The 16416-nt window shown below is 40.7% G+C and overlaps 1 protein-coding gene across 2 annotated transcripts in view; it reads left to right on the forward strand.

The window, feature by feature from the left end:
* MME (membrane metalloendopeptidase) overlaps positions 1–16416 on the forward strand; it is a 74344-nt gene that overhangs the window by 47435 nt on the left and 10493 nt on the right. For both annotated transcript variants that reach the window (XM_019532622.1, XM_019532621.1), the window contains exons 15-19: positions 4157–4237; positions 5505–5608; positions 9169–9227; positions 14969–15088; positions 15626–15759. In XM_019532622.1, the coding sequence (XP_019388167.1) occupies positions 4157–4237; positions 5505–5608; positions 9169–9227; positions 14969–15088; positions 15626–15759 (498 nt within the window). The remainder of the gene's footprint in view (positions 1–4156; positions 4238–5504; positions 5609–9168; positions 9228–14968; positions 15089–15625; positions 15760–16416) is intronic.

Below are 16416 nucleotides of genomic sequence, written 5' to 3' on the forward strand. Positions count from 1 at the left end.
GGACAGTAAAGAAATTCTTCCTTATGTCCAGCCTGAAACGGTCTTGCAGGAGTTTGTGACCGTTCGCCCTCGTCATCCCTTGGGGCGCTCTGGTGAACAGACGTTTGATAACAACCTTTTTGATAACAACCTTCAACTATCTGAAGGTGATTCCAAAGAGGGTGGAGAGAAACTGTTCTCAGTGGTGGCAGATAACAAGGAGCAATGGTCTCAAGTAACAGCAAGGGAAATTTAGATAGCTATTAGGAAGAACTTTCTCACAAGGAGCCTAGGGAAGCACTGGAACAGGTTACCCAGAAAGATGGTAGAATCTTCATCCTTGGAGGTTTTTAAAGCCTGGCTAGACAAAGCCTTGGCTTAGATGTTATAGTTGGGGACGACCCTGCTTTAAGCAGGGGGTTGGATTGGATGGCCTCCTGAGGTCCCTTCCAACCCTAATTTTCTATAATTCTATGACTCTATTTTAACCTTTAGAAGACTGCAGTGGCCAGTCATTGTTACAAGGCGGTATCCTTTTTCCCATGCAGCATGTTGTCTGTGTTTTTAATAAAGTACTTTGTGCCTATGGTGTGCAAGAAAAACTAGAGTGAATGTTCTTGTGGACCATTTTGAACAAATGGTTAACTGCAAATGCAGGGTACTAGACTCTGTGGCCTTGGAAGTCTCTTCCAGTCATAGGTTCCTATGTGTGATTTCAATAATTCCTGAGTTCTGAAACTGGCAGTAGTGAGCAGGTACCAAAAGGTCACAACCACACTGACCATCCATTGCTGAATGAAGGGGAAATGTCTGTTTGGTCCTAGCTAGATGGAAAGGGCAATCCCAGAGTAGCTTGACATAGACCAAGGTATAATTTAATAGAAAAGTTTGGGAACTATCAGGCTGTACCAAGGGCAAAGGGCAAGTTATAGCACACTACAGATACTACATCTGAAGGAAGTAATGAGAGCTGATAGAAAGGAACTATTTAGGGTGATTCAGTGGGCTTTTATGGCTGAGGTATTATTGAGATGGAATAAAGAAAGGAAGTAATTCAGCTGTATATTCACTTCTTTACAGTGAAATATGCAAAACAGTCTTCTAAGGGAAGAGATAGATGGCACATTTCAATAGACAAGTGTGATAGACAGTGCTGTACCAGTAGACCCAAACAACCACATAGAATAGTTTCCAACTCTAATTCATAAGATTCTAGAGCCGATTGAAAGTTTTCCAGATGTTACCATTTTATTGTTTCTTTTCTTCCAAAAATACTAATTTAGACAAAGAAAAACCTTGTGGAATTTTTGTAAAAATCTGCTATAGTTCTGGATTTTTTTTTTTTTACAATCATAATGTTTTGTTGCGAATTCAACGTTTTTCAAAACTTTTAAAAACAAATTTTAAAAAATCCTGCAACATTAACGGTTTTTCAGACAGACTTAAATTATACAATGTATAAAGTAGAAAGTAGTTATTGCAACATTAAGGCCAGGACTTTCAAACAGTTTCCACACCACTTTCAAGCCAGGAATGGTATATATTTTACTGGTGCCTTTCGCATATTAGAATACAGTCTATATGGCTTGCCCTATATGGATACACAAATGCAGAATTTGCGTTTTTGTTGCTCATATATTTTATTGAATCAACTTCATGGTTGGGGTAGATTTAGAAAAGCTTTTAGGTATCACAATACTCAGCCTCAGGTCTCTGGGAGAGACAGGAGCAGCAGAGCTGATTACTAGATGAAACAAGGACTTGTATAAAACATTCTAATATTATAAAAGCCTTAATTTGTCTGTCTGTCTGTCGGTAATGTTTTATTCACGCTCAATTGGCTGAGTGTGAAGAAGTGTTTGAGTGAAGAAGCCAGTCAGGGTGAGAAGAAGTGTTCGGTGGCAACACACTGCCATGATGGTGAGGACACAGGGGACAGAGTGGGGGTGATGGCAATGGAGCCAACTGAGTGCGGGGGCGAGGATGAGACCAGCGGTGCTGGCCTCGGCCTCCCCCCCACCCTGCTCCCTGCAAGTGGCGATGATGGACCGGGAGTAAGAGTGCTGAGACTACTGGATTTGGCCTTGTCCCCCACCCCCCTGCTCCTTGGAGGTGATGGTGGCAGCAGTGCGGGGGGCAGTGAGGTTGGGACACTGCAGGGGTGGGGCGAGGCCACCAGTGCTGGCCTTGGCCCTCCCCTTTCCCCTTTTGTCTTCACTGCCTGCAGGGCTGACTCAGTGGCATTATGAGGAGGGGTAGGCTCAGTGGGGCATGGGGAGGAGCGACCAAGGCAGCAGCAGTGGCAGTAGGGGAAGGGGAGGAGTGAGCCCAGGCCTGACGCGGGGGGGGGGCGGGGAGTGGGCCCAGTGCGGCGGTGGGGGGAGCAGCAGGCCTGGTCCAACACGGTCCGACACAACTGTGCCTGATGGAGGGGAAGAGTTGGCCTCCTGCCCCACTCAGGCCCAGGCCCACTCCTTCCCCACCTTTCATCCCCCATGTCAGCCCCAAGCCAACCCCACCACCAGGTTGGTCTGGGCCCGCTGCTCCCGTCCCCCCCACTCCCCCTCCTGTGGCGGCCTGACTTCTCCCCATCCTTGGGCCTGGTCCTCCCCCACATCGGGCACAGACCCACTCCTCCCCTGCCCCCACCACTGCAGTGGGGGGGAAACAGGCCCCCAAGCAGCAGGAGGGAAGGGGAGAGCGGGCCCGGGCCTGTCATTCTTGACAAGCAATTGGCTAGTATATAGAAATAAAAACTGGATATAGGAGAAGTTATCAGGTAGCCAACGGACAAGAGATATATAGTAAAAACCTGATGAGTGGAGAGCAAGAATCGTTTAGAAGGGTTGTTTTCACCTGTGAAGAGCAGAATTTAGCAATTAACATAGACAATAATTTTACAGTCCATTATAAGTCTTTGTTTTTAGCATACAATAGGCTAATGAATTTTTGTTCCCAGTCTACTCTTTTTGTTCCCAGTCTACTCTTTTTGAAGGTATGTTCTAAATTCCCTTTGTGCACGAGAAGTGTGGCTGTTTGCAGACATTAACACCCGCCTCCCCCCCTGCACTTTACTGAAAGAAGCAGTGCATTACTTCAAGCTGGCTCCACAGCATCTGCGTAGATCAGGCTCTTAAGCAGAGCTTTTTGGCACTTTAAACTAAATCTGATTCAATCAGCTATTAGACAAAAGTGCCAAAAAGCCCCACTGAAGTGCTCAATCTATACAGAAGTTGGGCAAGCCAGGTCCAACTAATTCACTGCCTTTTCTGAGCATGTGCTTGGCATGTGCTGGTCTATACAGATATGGGAGCATGCCGAGTTTAAAATAAAGTACCGTTTTTTGGGGGAGGTTAACATCTGCAAGCAGCAAGATCAAACAGAGTGATTATTCCGTGAAAATTGTTTTCCTAACTACGGTTTTAGTGTCTCTGTCCTTTATCTGTTTGTGCCATCATTCATTCTGGTACATAGTTGTTATCTGTTTTTACCCACATCGTTATAAAATATAACATTTGGTGTGCTGGATGAGATATACCACATTCTTAGTTAGACATGCATGACTTGTGGGTTCTCATGGTTTCCTGATGACAGTTTAGATGAAATGACAGATCTCACATTTATTGCTGAGGAAAGATTTGATGAGCGGGGAGTATGTTTCTGATGATTTGGGCAAGATTGGGAGCTATTTGAAGACCAAGCATGAGGTGGGGCTGGAGTGGAGGGGAAGGAGTCTAGGAATATTTTTCTCAAGGTCTGGTTCTTCTTGAGTATAAGCTTCAATTGTTTAATGGTCTTTCTTATTGGTTTGAGTGTGGGATGGCAGGTGACAACCAAAAGGTGTATGGTCAGAGGAGGTTTTCTTATATTGTAATAGGCTGCAAAATTCCATTTATCATATGTACATCCAGATACATAGGGACTGATCAGTTATGATATATATCAGCAGTTCAACAGTGTAATGAGTCTGGCCCAGAATACTCTATGCTATAGAAGACTTATTACATATAACCTTAAGCCTATGCAACCTACCAAATTCCTGGCTCTTTCACAACTGTTTCTACAAAGGAACCTGTAAACATCTGTTATGTTACCCAGTGTCCAATCATCTAAAGTATAGCTGGATTTGGATTTTCATGTAGCGAAGACCCAATCTAAATATTATCTTTTCATTTAGGCTAAAGCAATTAGAGAAAAGATTGGCTACCCAGATGAAATCCTGACAGATGATAATAAGCTGAATAGTGAATATCAAGAAGTAAGTATCCTTAAAGATGCTGTAAACAATGATTAAAAGTGGTTCCTAAGAGGTAGATTGTGACTTAAAATACCTGTCTATGCAAAAGGCAAGAATTCTTGTGGGTGATAACTTTCTCACTAGGAGGGTCGTAAAACACTGGAACAGGTTACCCAGAGAGGTTGTTGAATCTCCATCTTCGGAAGTTTTTAAGACCTGGCTAGACAAAGCCTTGGCTGGGATGATACAGTTGGGGATGGTCCTACTTTGAGCAGGTGGTTGGACTAGATGACCTCCTGAGGTCTCTTCCAAACCTAATTTTCAATGATATATTTTATTGTACTATGGTTATGGTTATGTGTGTGGTTGGTGTAGACATAGGCAAGGTTTGGAGGTATCACAGTACCCTGCCTCAGGCCTTTGTCTATGCAAAGTCATGCAAAGGAGTAAGACTCCGCTTCTACCTGAGTTACCTAGATCCTGAGTTCTTGTGCAAAGGAGGAAGGAGTGTGTGGGGAGCTGTCTCATACTCTATAATATATAGCGTAACACAGATGTTCCAGTGGAGGCTTAGGTGTCATTTGCCTGCAGCAGCAGTCAAAGTATGCCGGAAAGATGGTGCATATATGCAGATGCCAATAGTGTCACACAGCATGAAACTGGAACAACATAGTTTTCTGTGCTTAACAGTAGCAGCAAGATCTGATACTTCCTAATCTGCCATATTTTAACACTGACTCTGTGTCTTAGCTCTATGGAACCAAAATAAGTTTTGTCCATTTATATGAGGGTTGAATCGGTGACTTGTGTAAGTCGCCAAACCTAAAATGTATCACTATTTTTTCAATAGCAAAATCTGGACAAAAATACCCTTCCACCTCACAGATAAATTGCAGAAGTAACATGTATAAAACATGTTGAGATATCAGTTAGAAGTGCTATTTTATTGGAATTAATACGTTTGATGTGAGATAGCACCATTTAAAATATCCTCTCAAAATAATCAAGAGACCAGATTCTAACATGCTTCCTCATATGAAATAAAACCTTACCAGAGGGGCTCATTTCAGTTAAGGTAATTCCAAGAGTAAGATTCAGTTCCAAGTAGGACAGAATCAGGTCCTAAATCTGCAGCAGGCCATGCAGTAATGTTTTATTTTGATCTAGCCATTATACCAACTGAGTGATGTGACACAACACTGCAAACCAGGCTTAGCCTATGGCTTTCAAACCCCATTCCTTCTTTCTGTAGCAATTAAATATAACTAATTACATTCTCTCTTTTTAGCTGAACTACCAAGAAGATCAGTACTTTGAGAACATCATTCAAAATCTGTTATTTAACCAAAAGAAACGTCTGAAGAAGCTCAAAGAAAATGTGGACAAGGAAGAGTATGTATTTGAAATTTCTATTTTTTCAACTACTTCATGTTTAAAGTGAGCAACAACGGGTTGCCAGTTTGTACCTACTATTGTCATCTCTCCAGTTCTCTAGTGGCTGTAAAAAATTGCTACCATTGTTGAGCACAGTGTATATTTCTCCCAAGTGTGAGAGTAGGATTTTTGAGGTGGTTGCAGTGGTGTTGGTCTAAGGACATAGGCAGACAAGGTTCCTTGGGTAAATGTGATATTTTTTATTAAACCAACTAAATAGTTAGAAAAAATGTTCTTTGCAAGCTTTTGGGCACAAACACAAGGAGAATCTGCTGGTGTTCTGTGTTCTTCTGGGTGGAATAGAAGCCAATACATAAAATGCAGGTCTGTGAAAATGGCAGACAAAAGGTGTGGGACAGGTAGGTGTGTGTGGAGGTGGGGGTGTGGAAGGGTGATCTGTTGACAGAATGTAGCTGGTAAAATGTGGAGAGGTTATCTAAGGTTATTAGATGTCAGGAAGGTTATAATGTGTCATAAATCCAATGTCTATATTTAGTCCATTATTTTTTATAGCCAGTAGATTTATGAAATGAAGTTCATAGGCTCATCTATGAAGGGTTTTTTGTAAATTCGCTTTGAGGATTAGAACTGTGAGATTGGAGAGAGAGTGGTTGTCTTGTGAGAAGTGTGCCGCCATAGGTAATTGGGTATTTTTGTCTCTGATAGATTTTCAGTGTGCATTCATTCTGTTATGTAGTTGTTGTTTGGTTTCTCCTACATCAGGACATTTAGTGCATTAGATGAGATATATTGCATTTCTGGAGGTGCAGGTATAAGATCCAGGAATGATTATTCTGTTGTGGGGTGTAGTTATTGTGGGAGTGTTGGGGATGTGTTGGCAGGTTTTACGTGAGTAGGATGTTTTACACACCGGTTGATTAAACACTGGAAGCAGAATAATATCATTCTGACTTTTCACATTCAACCACATGCGGGATTGAAGTCTAAGTCAGGGCAGAAATTCTTGGAGACAGGTGTTCCTCCAATGTGTTTTCATGATTGTTTTTTTAAGGTTGATAAGAATTCAAGAAGGAAAAGGTGCATGAGTGTTCATCAGGATAGGAAGGATTATTACTTATTTACATAGTATACAATGAAAAAACAAGAACAATTGAGAATGTATATTATTGGGTTCTTTGGGGGCTTAATCTTGTAAAGTATAGAGGTGAGAATAACAATGAATTGCTGACTAGAGAGACTGAAGAAATTTAATTCACTTCAGACGCGTTTATCCTTGAAATACAAATCCAGTGAGAGGAACGATGTAGCCAGAGGGAGATCTGCAAGATCTGTCTATCACATAGATTGTGTAAAATAAGACGTTGATAAAATTGATTACATATGTCAAGTTAGAGAAGCATTTTAGTATAAGGATGCTAAACTAGTGTGTAGAAGAATAGCCCTAACTAGCCTGCTTTAAGCCTAAAACGTTCCTCTGACATTTGTTTAGGTCACTTACTTTAATGACATAGCATCTTACTGTTGCAGCCCTGAAACAATTGATCAAGCTTTTTCTTCTGTCCAGTTGCAAATATGAATGCATTAACCTAGCTGCTAACCTTCTGCACATCTCCCTAGGCAATCCTTTTTTACACTGCTTTGTTACCCACTGGCCTTATGCAGTGTTATTGAAACTCTGCTCTTACAGTACAGTGCCTCATTCCCCACTTTGATTCTCTGAACTGCGTGCAGCTCTTCTTTCACTAGGATATCCTGAAATTGAAAGCTTGAAAAAATGAAATTATAAAGCTTTTTCTGTTTCCAGCTCTTGAGAAAATGTTCAAGGCTGATGTATACCAGGATGGAAAGAACATACATTTTGTTGAGTTGATTCAAAGATTGTGACTTAGTGGCTGATGTTTTCTCATGTCAAACCAGACTGTGGTTTCTTAAGCTCCTTGTCTGTAAGATTATACTCCATAAGTAGCATGATGAGGCATGGACAGATGTGCGACATTTACTGTTCAGCTAGTCTACTGCACAGTAAATGTCTCACGTAAATGCACCCTGAATATATTTTGCTTCTGTCATGGTTCTGTATATTAAATTTTCCCAGTGATTCAAAACACAAAGTTTTCAGGCATCTTTATGACGTCGACCTCATGTAGCATAAATCCCAAAATAATGGTAGACACACTCTTTCTGCTAATCTGACTGCAGTGAATTCTTAGGCATCGCCTGCCAAAATGTCCACCATGGCTGCTTTATCGTCATCTGAAAGTATTAGAATAAAGGTATCTTCCAAGGTACTTCTCTAAATAAATCTTTGACAGTGAAATAAACCCTGTGTGGACAGTACTGCTTGATGCCTCCTTAAATACTATCTTGAGGTTTTGTAGGACTTAATTGGTGTGTAAGATTTTTTCCACCCTTTGCAAGTGTGAATTTCATCCTTAGGTCTCAATACTGCAACTTTTTTTGCACCTTTTGAAAACTGGCTCAGGCACTTATTTAGAAAAGCATTTGGCTGCATTTCCCAAATCCCTGTTACTCCTGTGCTTGGTTAAACAGGCTTGTAGAAGTGAATTTTGTTCATAAAGCAAAAGGCCAGAAATTACTATTTGGATCATTTAATCTAAGCCTCTTCATTTTTCAGGACTGTTCATTGTACCACTCTTACAAAGCTTTTCCAGCCTTTTCTGACTGCATTCACTAGTCATAATGTAGAAAAATCCTTACTGAAGGGGTCAAACTAGGAAAGCTTCCTAAACTGACTACCAGTGAAAGGCAGCAGGAAATGTACACCTATAAGGAAGGCAAAGATGTTTCAGGTATTTCCTGTGCAAGGACATGGCCCTATAAATGTGCTGAACACCCTAACCTCTGGCAGGGGAGAAGATATTGGCTTGCAGAATTCAAGAATTCTTGGCTCTGCTGCAGACAGCTGATGTGTCCTTGTGTCTGCGTCTCCATTTCTGGAAAAAGGAGGTCATAATAATTTCCTCCATTCCACTTATACTTCATTAATATTTGTGATATGATGGGAATTACTGATGCTGAGATGCTTATAAATAAAATATGTGGAACAACTTTCACTCCTGATGATGAGCGAGTTCTCAGGATTTATAATAACTGGTACATTTGAGGAATAGTAAATGGAACTCAATGCTGTTGACTGACTTAAGAAAATTCTTGTTGGTTTGATTAGGTTTGTTCGGGTAATGACCATAAAATCAAGTTCTATCTCCAGCTTCATGCAGTTATTTTTAATAGCAGATTCTGAAAATATTGATGTCATGCAATAAATAAAAGTTTTATGAATCCCAAACATTGAGAAAACATAATAATCTACTCTGCTATCTGTCATTATTTTATAGTATACAGTCTGAATTTATGAAGGCTTTTTGCAAGTTGGAAATTTTGCCTGTGAAATGTTAGTGTCAGAAAAAGGAAATCTATCATCTCTAACTGGTTATGCATAGTGAAGAGGAGGTTCTCTCTCTAATTCTGTTCTAGTGTTCAGTCAATCTTGTTGTGAAAAACTTTTGCTAACTAGATTTCTTCTGTATATTCTTTAGGTGGATAAGTGGAGCTGCTGTAGTCAATGCCTTTTATTCTGCAAGCAGAAATCAGATAGGTAAGGTTTATTAAATTCCTTTATGACATGGTTATATTTTTTAAACTGAAAGCTGAAGCATGTCCAGTAGCCTGAAGACTGCAGAAGGCCCCAGTACGGTAGAACAAGGGACCCTTTGCTTAAGAGAAGCAGACTTAGGGTACAGCTGTGGGAGGGACCCTTTTGTTGGGGTAATAAAATATGGCTCCCAATTAATGCTGCAACGTACTTCATTTTACTTTTCTGAGTTAACCTATCCTCATTTTACAGTTTCCCTTCTTCCACTGGCTTTCAAGGTCCCCAGCTCTGGAAGAGATTCATATCTGGGGGTCCTGGTTTCAATATGGGCCCTTCAGATGGCCTGTCCCAAGGCTGGGGATTCAGTACTTTCAGTGTGGTTGGAACAATTCAACACTGTTCATCTCAAACTTTACTACCCAATGCATTTTCTTAAGTGTGGCTCTGTAATGTCTTGTTGAATGTGAGACCTTTGAACCCATTCCAGTGAAACACGTCATCTGTCAAGTGACTTGAAGCTCATGTTCTCTCCAATGTTTCATTTCTATTAATACTAGTTTCCCTTGTATTGGAAAAAATAAAAGGTCAGTCAGGCAGATAAGACTAAGAAAAAAATACCAGTGGGAAAGAGGAAAAAAGCAAATAACTTCAGCAATGCTTTAGGGCAGGGGTTTTCAAACTTTTTAGATCATTGTACCCCCAGCGGCTGGACGCAGAGCAGTGTACCCTCGGACGCTGTGGGGGGCGGGGACAGGGATGACATGTGGCCAGATGCTGAGTATGGGGGGGTGGCGCATCCACATATATGTGCAACCTTCCCCTGCCCCTCCCCCCCGCGTCCTGCTGGGCAGGTGGCACCTGTGCCACAGCGTGGGATGTTGTGTGGCAGCAGCAGCGCTCCATCCTCACCCACCCACCTGTACCCCCTAGGGCCATCTCAAGTACCCTTGCTTTAGGGTATAGGCTCAGCCTATGCAGGACTATCCATGGTTACAAATAATTTGGGAATAAGTGAGGAATCATATTTTTAAGAAATTTGGAAATGTTAGATCTGAAGATTAAAATATGATAGTAATTCAGAAAATGTGTGAGGTTTCCCTCCTCCTTATAACAACAGCATAATTAATACCAATGCAGGCTCTTTCATCCTAGGATCATAAAGCACTTCAAAGATATTGCTTTAGGCCTGCAATATCCCTACAAGGTAGATTCAGTAGGTGATGTACTATGGGTTCCATTCACAGTACACAGACAGCCAACAGATTCTTTATCCAGTTATGTCTCTAACTCCACCTCTCAAAGATATATTTTTATAACTGGAGAAATGGAAGCACAGAGGACTAAAGGGATTTTCTCTCAGTCACTCAGGCATTCATGACAGGTATAACTCACCAGACCCCGGCCAGAAGCCATGCTCCAAGGTGCTATGAATTTTTTTACTTCTTAAATGGAGGAGCTTGGGACAGAATATTCTGCTTCCTTTTGTATTATATAAGAAACTATTTGCAAAGCTTCTGCTGGGAATTCTCTCTGGCTGAGGAGTTCCAGTAGAAGCAGAGATTAAACATATGTCTTTTTTCCAAACGTGTGCCTCTGTTGCATGGAGACATGTCAGGAGTAACCAGTCAGGAAAAGGCCTGGAAGTAGCCCTCCAACTAGAGCTAACTGACACAAGTTAAAACAGTTCCATCCTGCTCTACCTTTTGTCCTGATGGCGCTGTGACTGGACTTGAACAAAGAATTAGGGAATCATAGCTGCTTACCTAAGAAACCCTCTTCCATACTGCTGTGTCTATCTGAGTACAGCAGAGAATCTGGACCTCCATACGTATTTTGATTCAAGCCTGATTTCTACCTTTCCATCTCAGTGACACCATTCAATCGCTTGCTTCTTATGGAATTCCAAAATAGAAAGAACGGTCCCAGACAGACTCTGTTTTTCCCGCTCTCTCCTGGACATACCATAGTCCATGTATAATTCTTAATATTACCTGAAAACAAATCTGTACCATGTTTGGAAAAGAAATGGAACTAATCCTGCAGTCCATGAACAACAAAGAAATAAGTTGTTTATGGATAAAACTTTTTATGGAAAATGTGTTAGTGACATACTATGGTTTTCATTTCCAGGGATAACTGACCATTGGAAAAAAAAACCCTTACATCTTCTTTTATAATCCTACTTCTGTTTTCCAAATTAAATATTCAATCAGGGTGAGAAGTGGTCTACCAGGTATCTTGTATCCAAAGTAAAATAAAACTTAATTTAGTGTCCTTGATCATATATGCCCTGTTTCTTTTTCCATTGATTTTAAAAGTACAGGATCAGACTTAGAATGAAAGAGAACTGGAATTGTCATTTTTTCCAAGCATGTTTCTAAATTGATTAGATTATTTAAAAAGAAATTTGTTCTTCCCAGTAAGAAGTTAGACCTTTTTAGATAGTCTTTAAGGAGCCCCTTGTTCTTCCAGAGCTTGAGTTTTGATTAAAACAGATAATACTTTGACTATAACCCTGTAAATGTAATCCCAGCTTCCACACTATTCCCCATCTTTTTATGAGAATTGCAGTCATAAGCACTAGAGGGCAATAGTTTTAATGTTGTTAGCTCTGGTACAGAGGAGGCAAGCATGATGGGAAGTGAAGGAAGGCTCCTACTGCCCTACAGCTGAGTGAAGGGCCATCTTCATTTGACCAGTTTGCATGAGAGCTCAAAAGCACACAGAACTTGGCTGTTTTTACATTTCACCCCACACTCAAAACTTGTTTGATGCTCACTGAAGCTTTCAAACTTGCCCAGTGAATCTAAGCCCATTTCTGGCATCAAAATCATATGGGATTTGCAGTTTTGCATTGTTCTGAGTGAGTTCCACTTAGATTCATTAGTAAATAAAATATGCAGGGATGAAGTTTAAATGTACACAGATTAACACCAAGGTAAATGATCACCCAAACATCAGGAATGCAAAACTACCACATCATGATTACGTAGCAATGAATATGAGAGCTCCTCAAAACATTATTGTAACCACTGAGCAATATGATGTAATGATAGGGTGTGCCTAATTCAGACAGAAGCTGATTGACTTCACTGACCAGTACAATTGTGCCTGAGTAAGGAGTGCAGGATAAGGTCTCTGCTTTGTAAGGGTGATGAGGCCAAACAAACCTTTTGAAAGTGCATTTCAACATTCAGCATAAAAATCTGCTCACAAAGCTTTGTTTAAAATAGCTTTGCTAAGTAATGAGTGGAACAGGAATCATAATTTGGAAGGTTGAAGCTGATGACTGGAGGTTAATATGAGCCATAAATTCTTACCTCATCCTTCAGCAATGGCATGTCACAGGATAATTAAAGCAGCATGATCTTTAAAGTTGAGGTTTGAAGTAGATTAGTAACAACTAACACTTCCATACAGCTCTGCACCACAGTATGTTAGAATCATAGAACCATAGAAAATTAAGGTTGGAAGGGACCTCAGGAGGTCAACCCGACCCCCTGCTCAAATCATGACTATCTATACCTAGATTATCCAAAAAAAGGCTTTGTCTATCCCAGTCTTAAAATCCTCCAAGGATACAGATTCAACAACTTCTCTTGGTAGCCAGTTTCAGTGCTTTAATACCATCCTTGTGAGAGTTTTTGGTAGTATCTAACCTAAACGTTCCTTGCTACAACTTGAGATCATTGCTCCTTGTTGATCTGCACTACCACATCAGGACCATAGGAGGCACTCTGCCTCCAAGAGAATTCGCCCTAATTTGCCACATTTCCAGGGGGAATCCTGGGCCAGACTACAAGTCTTCAGGTGAGGCTCCATAGAACCTCTTACATGCCCAGACTTCTCTTCTGGCAGAAGCGGGTAAACCCATGACCATTCCTTTTAGGGAATATCTTGCATCATACAAATGTCTGGACAAAGCCATTCCTGTGAGTCTCCGAATACAGGAACTATAGCTGTGGTCTGCCCTTCTGCAGGGCTGCATAGCATGTGAAGCAATACCTGCTACCTTCTCCCATCTTGCATGCACACAGCTCAGCAGAGTCCAGCTCTTAGGAGACATCTACCTGGCAAAATGCTCCATCATGCAGGAGTATCCGAACTAGCTCTGAATGAGCAAATTCAGGATATAGAAGTAATATAGCTGCAATAGCATGGCCCTCTGCTCAGGCTTATTAGAGTAGCAGAGCTAATTTAACTGAACAAAGGAGGAAGCTTAAACAGTCATACTGCTTTTAGTATCCAAGCTAGCCTAGGGAGGCATCTCTGGACAGCACATCACTGAAGCATATACACATCTTCTTTATGCCCATAAACAGCTGCATATACTCTAATCAGACCTCATTCCTGTACTAGTAAGTACAGAGTACTTAAGTATGGACTTTTGTTATGTGATAGCAGTCATGGTATCAATTACTCTCTTAGGAAGGGGAAGATTAAAAAAACAAATAATGAATACAGTTTAGTATGTGAGTAGACGTGGTGGCAGAATGTTAAATAAACTGAACTGTGAAGGCCCTGAGGGCAGCAGTATCCTGAGCTGAGCAGGAATCTGGCAGGGAGCATGAACTCACCAGCTAAACCTGCAGAGAGCTTTGTGCTCAATTTCTCCTGCCTAGTCCCAATATAAAAATGCTGTTTTAGAAAGGCAGGATAGTCTTGTGGTTTATACACAGGGCAGCCTGCAACTCAGGAGATCTCAGTTGTAGTCCTGGATTTGGATAAGTAAAAAAAAAAATTACTAATACAGTTCTCAAGCCATCTATGTGTAGATCTGAGCAATAGCAGTGGCCTCCTCCCCATAGGGGTATATTCATCTGATGTGGAAAGTATCTATAGTGATAGTACATTTTTGTCATTACTCTCAATAGCTCCTGAAATTAATTAGCATGGACAATAATTAGCATTTGGACATTCTCTTTACATTAAAGGTGCAGTGATATGAGAAAATGATGGCTCATGCTCACTAGAGACATGAATTCATGACAGGAATTAATACTCTTATTCTGGGATATCATTAAAATGTGCATAATACAAGACAAGACCTACATGAAATACAAAATTGAGCAGAATTTGTGGGGGAAAGTTGACTATATATAATTCTTCATTCTCAAAGGAAAATGTCATAGTTGCAATGTGGGTTTTTGTGCCCATTCTCTTGTTAATGAACTAGAGGACCAAGCACAGAACTGGGTGAAAGGAAATCTGTAGCCCAAGTCCTACATTGCCAAATATGACCTAATCACTAATGAGTATTACTTATATTTTCAGTGGGAGAGTATCTTCTTATCACTGACAATGACTCTTGATTTGACTTGTCATACAGCTCAATTATTCTCCTGTTAGAGTACCCTATCTCACCAGATGTGTTGAGGTCTGAAGGTGCTAAATGCAATTAAATGGTTAAATATAATTGTTTTTGTGTGCTGCAAAATAATAGCGGAGATCCCTGGTAAAGTCCAATTAGGATCCTGTGAACAAAAGTTTGAAGGGATGTTCCCTTTTGCCCCCAACCCTCCTGCTCCATTTTTTTATTTTGTTCTTTTAGCTTCATTTCCCCTCAGTCATTTCCATATACACATTTATTTACCAGGGCTGCTGTATTTGAGGCTAGAGAAAAAAGTTTGACTTTCTCCCAGAAGTGCATATAAATGATTCTATAATAAAAGTTCAGTTCTTGAAAGTGATCCCACATAAATGTCTTACGTATTAACATTGTGTACATGGAATATTATTTGCAGTCTTCCCTGCTGGCATTTTGCAGCCACCTTTCTTCAGTGCATCCCAGCCCAAATCCTTGAATTATGGTGGCATTGGCATGGTCATTGGTCATGAAATCACCCATGGTTTTGATGACAACGGTAAGAGCTTCTAATGCCTACGTCTTTTTTATAGACATCCCATTACTTTTTGCATATACTGTTTAGCTTAATCATTCCAAAGAGCAGATAAAATGAAGATGCAGTTTCCATTTGCAAGTCCAAATCCTGTTTGGTCAAGCTTGGCACTGGCATTCTCTGCAATGATTCCCAGGAGCAATAATCAAAGTACACCACAGATGGTACCGTAGCCTCAGGGTTCTAACAGTTTTGCAGCACAAATGTTCTCCCACTACAAGGACTTTAGATATAGTTGCAGGTCCCTTACTCTTCCCATGGGCCACCCAGAGACACATGGTAGTACAGAGAATGCCTTAGGTTATAGTTAACAATGATCATTCTTTCCTGACTAGAATACAGACTTTTTGACAAAAGAAAAGGGCAGTATTCATGTGATTGCTTCATTATAGGAATATTCAATCACATGAGTGTTTGCACTTCAGTATGTTTTCTTCTAACTGAGAATGTAAGTTATCCTTCTTTACTACAGCTATTTCTTTCTTGCATGCATAATTTCAGGTAGAAATTTTAATGCAAATGGGGACCTCATAGACTGGTGGACTCAAGAATCAGCACAGAATTTTAAGCAACAGTCTCAGTGTATGGTGTACCAATATGGAAACTTTTCATGGGATCTAGCAGGTGGACAACATGTAAGTGATTCATAGTTTCTGCCTAACCCAATGGTTTTCAGACTTTTTGGCTGTGTACTCCTTTACTTGCAAAATATCACTGCTCATACCTCCTACACTCAATGTGGCTCTGTATGTTCACTGACATCAATACACAACAGCATCATTACTCACTACACCTTGACCAATCAGAAGCTCCACCATCATTATTAAAATGTAGGCACATACCCTTTGGTAAAGCAAGATATACTCCAAAAGGTATGCATACCCCAGTTTCAAAACCACGGATGTAACCCTTGTCATTTAAAATAATTAACATGCAGGGCCTGATCTTGCAAACTAATACACATAAACAGTGTGATTGTAATTTCAGGCCAACATCATTCTCTCCCAAAGAAAAACTGGTGAAAGGAAACTCTTATAAAAAGTCTCCAAATTATCTGTCCTGGCAGGAGGCAGGATTCACTTCTTTTATGAAAGATCATGGTGTGACCTCCCCCAGTTCTATGCATCTGCAGTGTCTTTGGCCCTTGAAGAGCCCTTTTCAATTCTCTGCTGGAACAGGAAAGATCAGCTTCTAGATTTTAGTTTCTTTTCCATGGAGCTGTAAATGAGGATGATGAACATTCCAGTCTTAAATCATCCTATCTTCTTCTTTCCCTGGCTTATGGTATCTTT

This window comes from Crocodylus porosus, unplaced genomic scaffold, assembly GCF_001723895.1.
Source record: "Crocodylus porosus isolate Cpor-Errol unplaced genomic scaffold, CroPor_comp1, whole genome shotgun sequence".
Classification (NCBI taxonomy): domain Eukaryota; kingdom Metazoa; phylum Chordata; order Crocodylia; family Crocodylidae; genus Crocodylus; species Crocodylus porosus.